At 38.1% G+C, this 15,926-nt stretch overlaps 1 protein-coding gene across 1 annotated transcript in view; it reads left to right on the top strand.

Annotated features, from left to right (window-relative positions):
* PIK3C2G (phosphatidylinositol-4-phosphate 3-kinase catalytic subunit type 2 gamma) overlaps window positions 1-15,926 on the top strand; it is a 208,027-nt gene that overhangs the window by 181,477 nt on the left and 10,624 nt on the right. Inside the window, 1 exon segment of the mRNA XM_040596857.1 lies at window positions 4,096-4,190. Within this exon segment, the coding sequence (XP_040452791.1) occupies window positions 4,096-4,190 (95 nt within the window).

Raw genomic sequence — 15,926 nt, 5'->3', positions numbered from 1 at the left:
ATCTGCTGCGGTTGTTCATCCTCAATGTAAAGCTGTTGCCACAAGTTGCATTCCCTACTTCAGTTACATTTAGGCTGTTTTGCTGGCCATAAGCACCTCTTGCTGGCTTGTGGGATGAAACCAGTGAGGTAGTTAATGTATTTACAGCTGACTGTCTAAAGCTGGGTACACTGGAGGCTCACAAACCCAAGCTGTACCTAAAGCAGGCAGATGGTTGGCTTGGGGCATTCAGCCCTGGCCCTGGAAAACCAAACAGGTTCCAGTACCCTTTGGTGCCAGATGTTAAAACTGGCTGTCACCAAGAAGAAAGGTCTAAGAAAAATATGAGGGTGCAGAATACAGAATAATACTTAATTCCCTAAAGGTAGTGCTCTGACCCTTAGTTAATCAGTGTTTTCACAATGCTTTGCCATCCACATGTGAAATGCAATGTATTATTAAACTGATTTTGTCAGTCTTCTGTGTAGTATCTTCTTCACTGTTTATAGTTCTCATACATTGTGCAAAGCATAATGCAGCACTTCTCTTGAAATGCTGCTAATGAAAACATTGCACACATGATAGAATATGAGCTGGTAGCTCTCCAACATGATAGAAAAGACCATATAGATAAAGAAAAGAACTGCATACTTGGCTACTCTGAAGATCATTCCACCTTTGGTAGAAATTTGAGCACTGATTGCCTTAATTTTGTCATTGAAAAAGAAGAAAGGACCCACAGTTTTCTAGTGTTTATAGTTTGAGAGATTACAAACTGGCAGAGTGTTTGAGTTTTTCTGCGGTAGGGATTGGTGGCTGACTTCCACTGCAGAGTGCTGGGACACACGGGAACAAGTCATATAGAAAAATGCTACAAGCACACCAGGGTCCTCGTTTGGTATTTGACAGCTTTTGCATTGACACCAGCGAGCAAAGAATCAGCCCCTGGGAGAGAAATCTTGCTTCAGCTGAAGTTAGTGGAGCTTTTTCCTGTATCTGCAACAAACCAGCATTTGGTGTTTGCCTATAATGGAGTGCAAGTAGAGCATGACAGTTCCTAAAAATGCAGGGCCTGAGCTCAAGTCCATCTGCCCAAGCTGGATAGACTGGAAGTAATTATTGTATGTGTATTTCATTATCATTTGAAGCTAAAATCACCTGGACTTCAAAGAGACTATGATTTAGCACTGAATGTGGGAAAACCTGAAATGTAACAGCTGAGTGTAGCTAACAGTAACTGCCTTCTATTATGAAATATAAGCAATAGAAGTTTCTTCTGTTTATCAGATTCCCTGCACTCTGTTATTTTTTCTTTTGCTTCCTTTTTATTTTTTTTTCCCATTAGTACTCAACTTACCATATAGAAAAAGCAAATATTTTAGTAAAAGTCATGCCCATAGTGTCTGTTTCAGACTTCATTTTACACAGTAAATTAGAAACGTATTTTCCCCTCCCATGTTTTTCATTATTTTCAGCTTGGTTAGAAACTGATTTACATTTCTTTTTTTTTTTTTTAAATGAAAATATCCACTCCCACAGAGAAATTCCTTGACTGGATATAATAAGCAGTCATACCTTAAAACTTAAGTAATGCAGAAAAAGGCACTGGTAGTATTGGTAGGAGAGGAAAGGCATGGTGTTCAGCTGAATTTTGATGATGTAATTTAAACTCTGAAATCTGCTGCTCTTGCTAACTGCTCAGGATGACCCACTGTAATTCACAAAATTAGCAGAGCCCCACCAGTGAACCTTACGTCAAAACACAACTCCCCTTGTGTTACACTGTGTTTAATGGTCTAGGATTCCACCTTTGCTGTTGCAGCTTAAAGGAAAAAGGACCCACAACTTAAAAACAAGATGAAATATCTTTGAATGATGGTGGGAAGAATTGAGTTTTGTGGACTTTTTGTTACCCTGGAACACACTCAGCTTTGTCTGGTTCATGGAGGTTTTATCCCCTATCCCTCCTTGTCCTTATTTGCATACAATGAGAAAGGAAATAAGGTACAGTCTGGCTAAGTGATTTGTCAAAGTTCATAAAGGAGAATAAGAAATGAAGACCTGCACCTCAGTCTTCTAAGTCCCAGCTTAGTGATTTCTTCATAAGATTGCAATTCTTCAAGAGCCTGTTTCAGGCCCTTCCCTAATTAGGATGTGATTAAAAATGTATTTTCGTAGTCTCTAAAGGGAAGAAATTGGAGTGGCTTCATATTCTAAAATTCCAGTCCTAACATCAGAAACTCAGAAGTGTTGATATCCAGGCTGCCTGGAAAATGTCTATTATGGCAGTTGTATGTACACACTGTGTTATTTTTAATTAATCTGAATTTTCTTTCCTTGGGATAAATGGTAATTGCACTAGCTCTCTGGCTGTCAATAGAACATAACAACACTGTAATTCTATGTGCCTAGTAGTTATTTTAGCCTCTGTTTACTACAGATATTACACATTTGGTTTCCTCAGAAAAATACAGACAATGTGGCTTATTCATTATAATTTCCCCTCTCCTGCCTTCTCTACTCAACAGCAGAGTAAAGGCTGAGGAGAGGGAGTTTGATCTCTTGCTCTCACAACCCTGGCTGTAAGAGCTCTGGTGCACTTGTGGGAAAGAGAGAGCAAGAGCACGACAGAGAGTGCACAGGTGTCTATGGAGGCTGAAAGGAAGACATGGGAATCCTGCCTGCTATTGAGGATGAACAGTTCTGATGCTCTCTAAAAAGCCCTTGCTAGTGCATAACCCTCATGTGATGGCAGTTCTTTCATTCTCATTGTCCTTTCTCATTCCTTCTGCTTCTTAAACGATGTGTTACTACTTAAAGAATTGATTATGATTATATTGTTTTGTGTCATGTCATTATCTCACCCTGCACTGGGTTTAAGGCTGGTGTGTCAGTGGCAGATCCCAACGTGCATGCAGGGGAGAAGGACTTTTCTGTCTGAGGTCTCAAGGTCAGCTACATCTTTAACAGGGAGACAGGCAGAACAGAGCCCAGCTCATCAGAGATCACTATTTTGTCATAAGGTTAGCAGGACTGAGTTCTTATTTTCCCAAGTGCAGTAAGTGTATAGTACTAGTTGTAATACAGCTTTGTTCTAATTAAATGAAGCCCTGTTTGCATAAGTAAAAGGAGGCTAGTTTACACAGGCGATGTCTGGACTCTCTTTGATGATGAACACAGGGGGAGGTCCCCTAGTCTCCGACCAAGTGGTGCAAAATGGTTCATGTGCACCCTGTTCAGACTTAACACTGCAAAATAAGAAGGTCAGATAGATAGCAAGAAGAGGTTGTTGTCTTCACCATTGCCCGGTATACTGTGGTAAATCTGTATTTTGCCTGCTGTCCCCGTGGAGCAGGTGAGCCACATTACCTACCCAAATTCAAGGACACACCTTTTTGGCAGTGAAGACAGCTGGCTCAATGCCTCCAGCAGAAAGAAGGAACAGGATATGCTTAGTCATTTCTTCCTCATTATGAGACTGATCTTTCTTGCTTGAACACTGAAAAATGTTTTTTTAAGTGGGAACAGACTCAAACACCGTAAATGCATCTTGATAGAAAAAATCTGTGAAAGCAATGGGTTCCAAGAAAACTAGCGTGGCACAGGAAAAATACAGATTAAGGAAGGGAGAATTTATATATGATAGATATAGATGTCATTTCTGTGACAGTTTTTTGGGAACTGGTCTGGAAACTTGCTCTTTTTTTTTTCTTTTTCTTTTTTCTTCTAGGATCTGAAAAAAAAAAAAATCCAATGTTTTCAGACAGACAGAATTGCAACAATACTGACTAGTGTCATCAATGATTTCCAGAAAAAGCCCCCCAATTATTTGTTACTCAAGCATAAATTTCCCACTGAAATTCAGATCGATGGCAATTAGAAAACAAAAAATCTCACTGTCAATGCATAAACAGGAAAGAAAATGAGTACTGCATGTCAGACTTTTTTCTTCTATCATGTTCCTTATCTGTGTTTCCTAATTTCATCCCTAATTTAAATATGCAATAAGTTGTTTGGGTTTTTTCTATCTATTATTTCACGTGTACTGCAATTATTTTACAGTTGTACTTCTGCTGAGCTGTTATCTAAAATATCAAACTATCTGGCCTTTTTTAGGTCCTCAGTCAACTGATTATAAGCCTGGAGTACAATTAGTCATATCCTATGAGAGCACCCGCCTGACAATAATGTTGAAACACATGAGGAACATTGTGAGTATTTTTATCATAATCTATAACTCATAAGTCTTTGCATTTGCAGAGCATGGTGAAAACATTAATCCTCAACCACCCTTTCTGGGATAACTAATTTTAACTCAAAATAGCAACGATTTTGTTCTGTCATCGTTTAACACTTACTTTCTTCCTTTGAGCTTGCTCAATACGGTTACAGGTACAGGATGAATACAGAAACTGGGTTTCCTTGATGGCTCATAATAGCCTTTTCCAAATCATATAGAAAACCAGTTTTGATGACTGTTTTGGCCCTTTCAACTGTTGCATTTTGATACCACTCAGACATAAGGCGTCATGCAGCGGTGTGACTTTTTGAAGGATGACAGCCTGGCATTATTGATTGATTATCCATACATTTCTTTCAAGTATGGCATGACTGCTTGATGAACAGGGAAGAGCTCGACAGAGGGAGGAGTGGTGTATTTTAAGAAGCAATGTCATTTTGTGGGGTGATGCTCAGCTTTGTAACACGCTCTCTGTCATGAAGCTAAGTGGTAAATGTTGTACATTCCTGGAGCCAGGCTATGAGAGGGGGAAGCTGGCAGCGTTCCTGCAGCACAAGACAGGTGAAATTGGCTGATGAGGATATCTTGAGAGATCTGGCTGGTGCTGTGTGTGATCTCTCAGCTGAAGCAGCATGTCTGCTGTTTCATAACGAGTTCAGCCTCCTAGATGTGCTCTTGAATTCCCAATTGCTGAAGTCTCAAGTAATGGCTGTAGCAAAGAGACCCTTCACATCTTTGTTTAGCTAGCAGATTAAAGCATTTATTAACTGTTGTGGGATCTCATTGCATACACTGATGCCAACTCTGTCCCAAAGTGGATTGCAATTGCTTTCCTTGAATAGGGCCAAGCTGAGGAGCTTATGTGAGCACCAGCCAGTAATAAAACAAGGCTGGATGTGTAACTAGTTGTATGAGACACATGAGGCTTCAGTAGCTCCAACTGTTTTCTGTTGGCCACTCTGGCTTCTGATTTGCAATTCAAGCATGTTCATTTCGGTCTATAACATCCAGTAGGTCTTTGTCCTGAGAGACTTGTCTTTTGTTTCCTGTGTGCCACCTTGACAGGTGAGATCAGGCTCTGCTGATGGGTCTGATTTATATGAACTTTACCTTCAGGGTATAGCATAAGACCTTCTTTATTTTTTCTATGGTACTTTAAAGCTAAGTGACTTTGATAAACTTCTGGCAAAGTTCTAGTTGGTGGGAGGAGTATATTTAAGTGATTGCCATATATAGTGCTGATAATGTCACTGTGCGCTCAGGCAGGTGATGTGGAGATGCACACAAACAGAACTAGAGATGTTGGAAATAGTCTTTCTCCTCATTTCCATAATTTCAAGTGTATAGGCTCCTAACTGTGTTCTCTAATTTAGAAAGTTCCAGCCATTTAATTAAATGAAAATAAATTACAGCATATATAGTTGTGCATAGCAAACATAAAATCCAGAGTTCAGTTCAGGTCATTATGGAAAGGGACAATACAACTTTAAGTTATTGTCTAGCTTTTGAAAGTAGACAATTTAAATCCATTTTAGTGAGTTTGCAGGGAAGTGGTGGGAGTCCAATTCAGTAAGACCAGCAATGATTCATGACTTGAAAATAAGGTCATTGTTTTAGCAGCCTAACTTAGGGAATCGTGGTTTTAAATCCTGGGCTTCCAATTCCTTCCTTCCTTCCATCTGGCCATCCATCCATCACCATCTGATATTAAATATGAAATAACAGTGCTTTGGGGTACCATGATACTGGACTGCCTTCAGACTAATAACCTATAACAGAAAGTTTCATTATGCCATTAGTAAACTTCTCAGCTTTCCAGTCATAGACCAATGTCTCTGACATGTTTTCTCTTCTTTTACTTTCCTTTTTTTTTTTTTTTTTTTTTTTTTTTTTTGTTGAGCTGAACAGGGATTTTAAAAGTAAGCCAAGATCATATCTTATTCAAGACATGTTAAAGCTATTTCAGGTATATTCCGTCTTTTGCAGAGTGTCACTAATTATATTTTAGTGGTTCATCTGTGCAGAGATTACTTTCCTATCTTGTTTTATCTTAGTTTATTTCATAATTTATAGTAAATAATTTTGTGCTCCTCTTTCCCATTTAATTTATGTCTTTATAGAGATTTTATGACGTGTTCAGATGTGAAAATAATAGTAGTAGGCTAAATTAATCCCAAATGTAGCTTCACAGAACTGACAGGAATTTTGATAGAGACTTTTGATCCATGTAAATAAATTTTATGTAGTATTTGTGTGGGTTTACTTCTAGGAGTTTTAATAGATCTAGATCCTGCTGTGCAAATCCTACATTAATATACAACACAAAAGACAATCCCTAAGAAGCTGATGTTGTTTATATCCATTGTCAATTGTCAGATAGGTTCTTTAGAGGAAGCCAAAACAGTGCAATGCTGTAGCTTTGCAGGATTTTTTCATGAAGTTAACCCTGCTCATGTGGGATGTCATAAACAAAAAAATGCTACAGCAGTTGAGAGAACATTGGTCTAGTGCAGACCTGCCAGTGCAGGTACATTGGTCTGGTGCAGGACTCCACAGTGCAGATACTTCTGATCTAATGCATCCACACATGCCAGATTTGCTGCAGACGTCAGTCATCCCTACATGTGTTTCAGAATGTGCTCTCCCTTACCACTGCAACATTTCGTGTTACAAAAGCCAGCCCTGCTTTAAGAAAACTCTATCAAAAATTCTTCAAAGACCAGCAATGGAGAAGAGCAGCCTTATAGCTTTTGTGACTGGAAATGACCATTAATCTGATCTAACCTTGTGTAAAGCACAAGCTATATTTTCTCACTGTGAACATACTTGCACTGAGACGAGCAATGCAGCTGAAGAAACTGATCAGAGAGAGACTTAAGACTGGTTGCAAATGCTTGTCTATGGTTTAAGACTGTGGGTACACAATGAAGACAAGTTTTGTTAAATAGATATTTATAAGATACTAACTTTCAGTCTCAATATTTTCCTCAGCAATTCAGTCTTCCTTGAATTCTGAGATTCTGTAAGTCATGACTCCCATCACACGCACTGCTTCTACATATAATCTGAATGTTGTCACCACAACTGCTGAGGAAAGAAACTTTAAATCAAATTTTCAAACATAGAAAAGCCATGTTGCTAATAAAATGCAATTTTCCAAACATGTATGTTACATAATTTAAAGTCAGCCTTTTGGGGCATTACTTGCTCCACTCAAATGCACGGTGCAACACTGAACACTTTATGCATAGGCAGTACAGGCAATATTGCCTTAATAAAGTGAAGCTGGGCTAGAAGGAAAGCTTTGTGCAGGGATGAAAACCAGAGAGGTTATATGGACAGACCAGGAGAGTTTTCCTCAGGGGTCATGGAGGATGTGGCAGCTGGAGGGGATGAGACAGGGCAGGCTTCTACAAACACAGCAGCACTGTACCTGGCAAAGTGCACTGACAGCTTAGGAGGAAGGTACAGGAACCCCAGGGGAGGTTTGTTTTGGCATGTGAAAGGGCTTGTTAGGTAAGAACAAAACCAGTCCAGCTGTGGCAGTACAATGCCCAGAAAGACAGCCGCAGGCAGGAATAGGAGCACAGGGGAGTGCTAGGAAGAAAGCCTGAGGGTCTACCTTAAAAACATAGGGTTCTAGATCTGTGTAGAATCTGTGGAGGTGGATTTATGAAAATTGAAAGACATGTAGGTTTTGAACATGAAACGCTCAAGTCCAATTCATCTGTATTAGCCAACACAGAGAACGGAGCATATCAAGACCATACCAGATGTTACCCAGAGCAGGCTATGGGCTAGCCTAGCACTGCACAGCCAGAAACAGCCAGGCTACCTGCAGCTGCAGTGCTGGGCTTGCTCGTCTGTGCAAAAAGACACCAGAGGCAAAAGAAATAGCCATTTCTGAAGTTCAGAAAAGGTTGGCTAATATCTTCCTTTTCCTTCTTCACAGAGAACCAGAAGGGAACAGTGGTTCAGCGTTGGCTCAGAAGGAAGTCTGCTTTCTCTGCTGACTTCATTGCCATGACTTCAGGCATGCCCTGTTTTTCTAGATAAGCAGCTAAACTTTCAGTCTTTACTGCTAAACATTTTTGCCCATTACTTCTTGTGGACAGAATAACTCCTCAGGGGCAGTGGGGAGGAGAAACAAAGCCAATTTATCCTGAACCTCATGCCAATAAATGGAAAATATTACTAGAATTATGAAAGCATGTGTGGGTGATGTATTCAGAACCAGTTTTACAGGGGGAAAATTTGCTGGAAGAAAAATAAACTCCTTCAGTACTTTCCAAAACTATTTCCAGCTTTCCTTTTCTTAAAGCTCTGAAGCTGTCATGTACCAGTCTTGGTGATTAATGATTCTGGGATAGCTGATATGTGGGTGACGAATTAGCAATCAGCTTTAGGCTTACACAGACATCCAGCCTCTTTCCATTTCATGTCCTACACCATCCAAGTACAAATTACTTCCAAAAATGTTTTTGAGACATGATGGCTTAAATGCATTATGAAGAAAGGTGAGAGGCAAGCTTTCCCTAGGCCATGAGGATGAAAACTATATCTAAGCCTGCAGGTGCAGGGCTGTAGGGAAGTTCCTATGTACAGTGGAGGTAGATGCTCCACTGCCTTTGCTGGGTTTCGTCTCTAGCTTGAAGTGCGTAAGACGTGCAGATTTTTGTTCAGTCTTAGTGGGTTCCCATCATTTCTCCTGTGGGCCCACTAACTTTTACACTTCATTAATATCATTATATAGATTTTTATGGAAAAAATATTAACTGCCAGTGACCCAGTGCCTGCCAATTAAATAAAAAGCCACGTTAACCTTTCAGAATATTATAAATATATCCTGCTGTCTTACACTGTGGCCATTGCATCAGCCAACAGGGATGGAGAAGAAGTTGTATAGGTAGGCCAAGCCTGGTCAGTCATCCAGGGATGAAAAACAAGTGGGAAAAAAATCTCTCTGAGCTGAACAAAAGTTATTCAGAAAATATTGGTGACAGAATGAAATCAACAGCTTGGCTGATGGAGGGAGGTAGCACATTCAGATGGAGTTCTCCCTAGACTGGCAAAAACACAGGATTAAAAGCCATGGAAAGAAAGATCTTGTACTAACTCTAGCTTATAAAGGCTTTGGATTTAACTTTATATTTATAGAAAATGCCTTTATTTTAAGAATTAATGGAAATTAGCTTGGATAGACTCTTCTCTTTTGAACTGAAAATTAGCTGAACACCTATAAACAAAGGGCACTACTATTCAGCAGTAGTTTAAATTGGGAAGAGATGAGGCCTATTCTTGTGGCACAGGGATTGCTGTTGGATTCCAACATATTTGTTATGAAAGGTGTTTGACAAATATGTTGTACATAAAGTTGTGTTATTTATGTCTTGTTAAACCCTTTAATCTGTCACAGTCACAGTACTGTCAAAGTTCTAAATTCTAACTGCATTTTTAAAGAAGTAATTCCCTACATAACTGGTATGTGTTGAATTAAAAAGGAAAAGAAACAAACAAACAAACAACAATGAACGGAGAGTTTTGTTTAATAATATGAGTGATCTGGGAGATGAAGGTGAACATAAATTAAATTTGTCACTGCTGCAAATGAAGAAAACATTAAAAATAGTAGTGGAGACAGAGCAAGATCAAGACAATAGAAGTAATTTCCAGAACCCTACAACCAGCTTGGACAAATGAAAAGTATTTCCTCAGAGAGGTATAGCTCTATATCCCACAGTAATGCAAATATAAAACAAGCAAATGGTGAGACACGAGGTTGCTATGAGAGATGCCAATGAGAAAGTCCAGATCCTGGTGTCATGGTGCAGAAAGAAAGTAGTTCATCTTTGTAAGGCTTTGATAGTAGACTCTTTCTCTCAGGACATTTTTTTTAAAGTAGAATACAAGTTCAAAGAAATGTTCTCAGTACAGTTACTTGGGAGTGATTGATTCCTTAGGAATGATTTATTGTTACTAAAACCTAACTTAGTTAAGAACAGACAAGGACACAGGTCAATTGTGCGAATATTTAAGGGAGAAGACAGCAAGGTTCAGAAGAAATTATTTAGGACATGGAGCAAGAGTGTAAGTAGCAGTAATGAGAGGTAATTAAGGAGCAGAAATTGCATGCATCATATAACGAAACACTTTTTTGCAAAGGGAGATGGCAAGCTGTAGAATAATTAAAAAAAAGTGGAGGGAGCTCTTTACAGTTTGAGAAATTAAAAATAGTCTGGATCAGGCATATATTTTTAACTAATTAAGAAATTAGTTAAATATAAGAAAAGTTAAATATAAGAAAAATAGTGCAGGGTTGAAGACAGATAACAGGGTCACTATTTTTTATGCATTTTTATATTCATATATTATCTGTGCCTAGAAAAGAAGAGGAAAGAATATGTATGCGACAACAACATAGAAACAGAACAACAGCATTTTCTTGTGTTTCTTTTCTCAAAGGCTAATTCACTTTCATGCCCTCTAAAGCAGCAATGGTGTTAATCCTGAGTGATTTCAAAAGAAAACAGAAATGGGGATTTGTCTTAAGTATTTGTTCTCCCCTGAGTTTTATTCAAGAGAGAAGAAAACTGGGATCTGTGTTTCTAAGGGTCCAAACTAGATCAGTCTTAGCCAGTGTCATAGGCTCTGCAACTAAATATTTATCTGAAAACTAAATGTTCCAAACACAACAATAATACAGGGTTGAAAAGCAAAGGAATTTAGCTTCTTTACAGGCTTGGTGGTAATCCTGGAATAAAAACTTCAGAGGCTTGTTCATGAAATCAGTTCTACGCCCTACACCAACATTACTTATCCGTAGAATAATACAATTTTAAAGCATAGCTGAATCTTGATTTCTTTCATCTATGCAAAAAAGTGGAGTTTAAATGACTTAAAGTTAGTAATACAGCATGTGGTTCAGAAATCTAGAATGTATTATCACCTCCTTCTCTTTCAGGAAAAAACTTCTATATGGATTCTTGTTCAATTCTCATCCCGGGAGCTGTACATTTAATACATTTGCACTCCTGGTTATACAGTTGCCGCCTTCTATATTATTTTTGCAGCCTTGGTAACCTTTTTACACCGACTTGGTGCTATGTGGAGCACCCAGTAATCTAGTACTGAGCATTGGGGAAGTATTAGAAGGGTGTGAATGCTCAGGAGCCAGACTTAAGCTTTGAAACAGCCATGATCAGGCATGGGCTGGGTAGGGACACAAGCCATTCTAAGATTTTTATTTTTTTCCTTTGCTGTTAATTCAGAAACAGTAGTAAATGCACACAAAGCTGTCGTTACTTGCTGGAGCTAAATTCTAGCCAATCTTGACCACTACCCCTAATGGTCAATAAAAAGTAAAATCCTGTTTTATTTGACATAGTCACATGGTTGTACAGACTCCTCCCCATTTCATTTGGGATTGTATCTATGCTAATATACAACTCCTTGTATATTATTAAAAAGAACAAATTATTCTTTTTAAACAGGTATCATATCTACATCTGAGTTCCTTTCTTCACCTTTCTGAGAGTATTCAGTTTCGGTTTGAGAGCTCTATAGGAATAAAGGTTTGGAACAGAAACTTTTATGATCTTCTGGGTGTCACAGGGCAGCTTTCATTTTATTTACTTCATTGAAGCAGAGTTAGATGGGCTTTCCTCTCAAATGACTGAAGCAGACTAGAAGCATTTTACATAGTTCTTAGGAAGCCCTGAATATTTGGGGATTCAGCCTGTTTCCCAGAATTGTCTTTCTCCTTACAAGAAAAAAACCTGGGTTTGTTAAATATTTGACAAATAATATTTGATCATTTCCAAAATTCCACTGTCTGTGTTCCTTGGCCTAAGTGGAGTGGGATTCAGTTTGAAACTAAGATTCATACATATATGGTAGAATGCAAATCAATTGCCTGATCATGGCTGTTTCAAATACCATGAAGTACCTTACTTGACCTCCAATGACCACTCCAGAATGGTACCAGTTTCCCATAAAGCCTATGACATATCCAACATTACAGAGATCTGGTTTAACTTTACTGGGAATTTATATACCCACTTCACACACGCACCAGGATGGGTCAACACCTTGACATTTTGTTCAGAACTGATGTGTTCATTGCAGGGTATTAACTGTGACACTTTCCTTCTTTCTCAGCGACTGAGGGTTAGCTTTTCCCATTTGACAGCCAGAAGACCTTGGAGAGTGTTGGCTGGTTCTCACTTTAGAGATTTTGTGACTCAGGACAGCTCTAGACCCTATTTTTGCCCTCATAGTTCTCCTCATTTGGAATGCAACATACTATCTTCTATTAACAGTAGACTGCACAAGTCCTTGCTACTCCACTACAAAGCTTAACCAGTAAACCTGCATGGGTATTTTTGCCAAAAAAAACTCATTTCACTTGGGAGAGAAGGAGTTTGAATACACTGCAGTGACAAAAGCACTGTTTCCCCTTGAATTAACAGCACCCACGCTAGGCGCTCTTTGCTGTTTGGTACACCGACGAGCTGCGTGCAGAACAGGCAGGTCGATGATGATATTGAAGGTATTATGCACAAAGTGCATAAGCTGTATTTGGAGATTCAAAACAACAACTTGGGTAGAGCACCTTTGCATTTTTGTCATAGTAAATGACAAAGCTATCTGGAGGCTTGCTCCACTGACACTATCAGATTTCTGAAAAGTAGAAAATGCCTGGGCAAAAAATGCTTTTTGGAACTTCCCTGAACAAAATCTGTGTTGTTCTGAAACAATGTATCTTTATTTCCTTGCATGAAATTCAGATAAATGTAGTTTCTTCTTTTGCTGCTTTGCCATTGACCTTTGTGACAGTGACCTCTGTCACAGTGTGTCTTCTCTGTTTATCTGCATATCCGGATGCGTGCATAAGATAGGAAAGAAGTTAGGAAAAGAAATGTAATTGCTCACATAGAAGAGAGGGGGAAAATTGGGATCAGAAAATGCAACTAAATAAACTTTTCTTGCAGAGAAGCAGTTAAATGTTTTCAAATTTTAGGTGAAAAAAAAGCAGTCATTTGGGAAAAAACACTTTATTTGTGTAATCACTTTTGTCTGGTTGCTTTTCTGATTTTGGGATTCAGAAAATATGCTTGCCAATAGCAGACAGTGCAGGGTGCACCACAGTGATATAATGCATTATCTTCTTTTGTAATTATGTATTAATTACTGCAAATGTGATTTTATTTTTCTTTTTCTTTGAAGTAATTGAAAATATTTTGTGACAGCAAAACAGCTTAGTAGCAGAGCAGAATAGAGGTGTTCAGTGCTTTGGGATATGTAGGGCTCAAAGGAAAAACAAAGAAGGGTCTTCAGTCCCATGCTGGGATTTATGAAGTAACAACAAAACTGCCCATTCACACAGCATTCCCAATTGTTCTGGAGTTTTATATATCTTATTAATCTGTTTTTGAAGGAACTCCTTTCTTTGTAATATAATTGTCTTAGTGCTGATTAGTTTCTCCGCTCTTTAAATTTAGAATTAGCCCAGAGGTTGTTATCTGTTCCTAAGGCAGAGGCTGTATTTGTTAATTAAGCTGCAGCTTACAAAGAAAGGGTTTAGCTTTTCTCTGCTAAATTACACAGGGACTCAGAGAAGTAAAAGACAATATAGCAGCAGTGACGGCTTCTCCACATTTCTTACTAGTTATAATTTAGTCAAGAAGCAGCTAGTAATTTCCACAGGCTACTGGGGTGCAAGGCTGATTTATTCTTTGGATTTTTTTTCTAATCCTCCTTTATTGGATAATAATCAAATCTGCCTCATGTCTACACTTAATATATAAACATTTTGCTTTCTAGCTGTGAAGGCTTTTTCTAACATTTGCTATAGTGGTATGATTTTTAAAGATATAAGGATATCTCAATATTAAACATTAAGGAGTATTTCATAGTCCTTCACTGTGTAGAAGATAAATTCTGACAGTAGTGCATGTAAGAGAAATACACAAGATGAAGGTAAAGGATAAGAAAATTAAAAGTTAGAGCAACTGAAGAAGGTGATTTATTTATCTATCTATCTATCTATCATCTATTTTAATTTGGGGGCAGCAGCTGAAATTGGAGCCTTCCGAAAGGCTGGATTTCTTTTTTGCACTGAAGAAGGGGAAGAAAGCACCAGTTTTGAAAATATCCAGGAAATTAATTTTTGGGGAAAGAAAGGAAGTTATTAATGGAGGAGGAAAGATGGTATGAGTAATACAAGTTACCTTTGATCATTTATTTCTTTTGGTCAAGATGGTTGAAAATGAAAAATGAGAAAAAGAGAATAGCATCTGGAACTATCAAATGTTCAAGAGCCATCAATCTGTTTCACTCTAGGACAAAAAGTGAAAAATATCTTCATATCTAACACTAACAGAAACTGATGAAATAATTTAATTTGAGCCAATAGTTACCTAAAGAGAAAATTTCATGTGGCTTAATGAAGAGGTGAGTTTTAAAAAGCTTTACAATAAATGATCCCTAAAATGCATTTTTAATAATCATAAAACTTTCCTTAGACTTCCTGAGTAAATCTCGATACTCATATTGGTTGCTGAATTGCATATTTTCATGTATGGCAAATTCTGAAGTAGTTAAGCCTTTCATAATGCTAACAAAGAATCCATCCTTAAGGAGAGTTGTGCATAGTTAGTAATGATCAAGGGAGAAAAGTCATTATGATAATGTAATTCTTGTAGAAAAATTAATTTAATTTCTTCCATAGTTTCCCAGCTACAGCTAGTATATTTAAAATTAAATTACACAGGACATAACCTATCTGTCTGGGTTTCTGTAAGTAAATACCAATAGTTTTCTAGGTTTGGAAAATAAAATTGGAGTGAAAAATTGCACACAGCCATAACAGATACATGCCTGTATTAGTTTTTCAGTATTGAATTACAGATGTGGAAAGAAGTAAATCCAGAGTAGTATTTCCTTTCCCTCACTCCCCTCATTTATAAATATTTTCATCACCCTCTGTCTGACTTTAGAAGACAATATTTCAATAAACTGCTTTTTTAAAAAAATATATGCAGGCCTTTGTAACTGAATTCCTTAAAAACATCAGTCATTATCAAGGTCAAGTAGACAGGTCATTCTGTAAGAAAATTGTCCAGTCGGAGCTTGTTTGTATTTGAAGAAAGCACAAGGAGTGTCAGCTTCTAAATTCAACTCAATTTTTTGTATTGGCAGACCAAAATCACTGGCATTTTTTTGTCCATAGGTATTACAAGATCTATTGCATTTCTCTTGGGAACATAGTTTTTTACCTTCTCACCTTTACAGATTCTTATAGTCTGAATTTATTCATAAGAGTACACAATTGAAGATTTCAGACAGTAATTTAAATTGGGAGTAACTTCCTTTATTTTGGGTTAATGAAATGACTACAGAATTAAACATTAATTGTGGTGGATTGAAGCTGGGTTAATTAGCATTGATAATATACATCTGTGGGCTGGCTTCAGGGGCGGTGGGTTGGCTGATGTAGACAAGGTGCAGCTGTGGCTGGTTCTGTGAAGAGGTCGGACAGCCAAGGAAGAGGAAGAAGCAGAAAGAGAGAGAACACACGCCCTGGATGCAGAGAGACTAGGAGAAGACAGTAGAGGGACTGGCATGAAGAGTATGTTGGTATGTGATGATAAAAGACCTTGTTGCAGCTGGCTAGTTTGGAGAGTGCTGCGACAATTAATAGAATTCA

The sequence above is a fragment of the Falco naumanni genome, chromosome 5 (genome assembly GCF_017639655.2).
Source record: "Falco naumanni isolate bFalNau1 chromosome 5, bFalNau1.pat, whole genome shotgun sequence".
NCBI lineage: Eukaryota > Metazoa > Chordata > Aves > Falconiformes > Falconidae > Falco > Falco naumanni.
The sequence above is the reverse complement of the archived record's forward strand: the minus strand, read 5'-3'. Positions and strand labels throughout refer to the sequence as shown.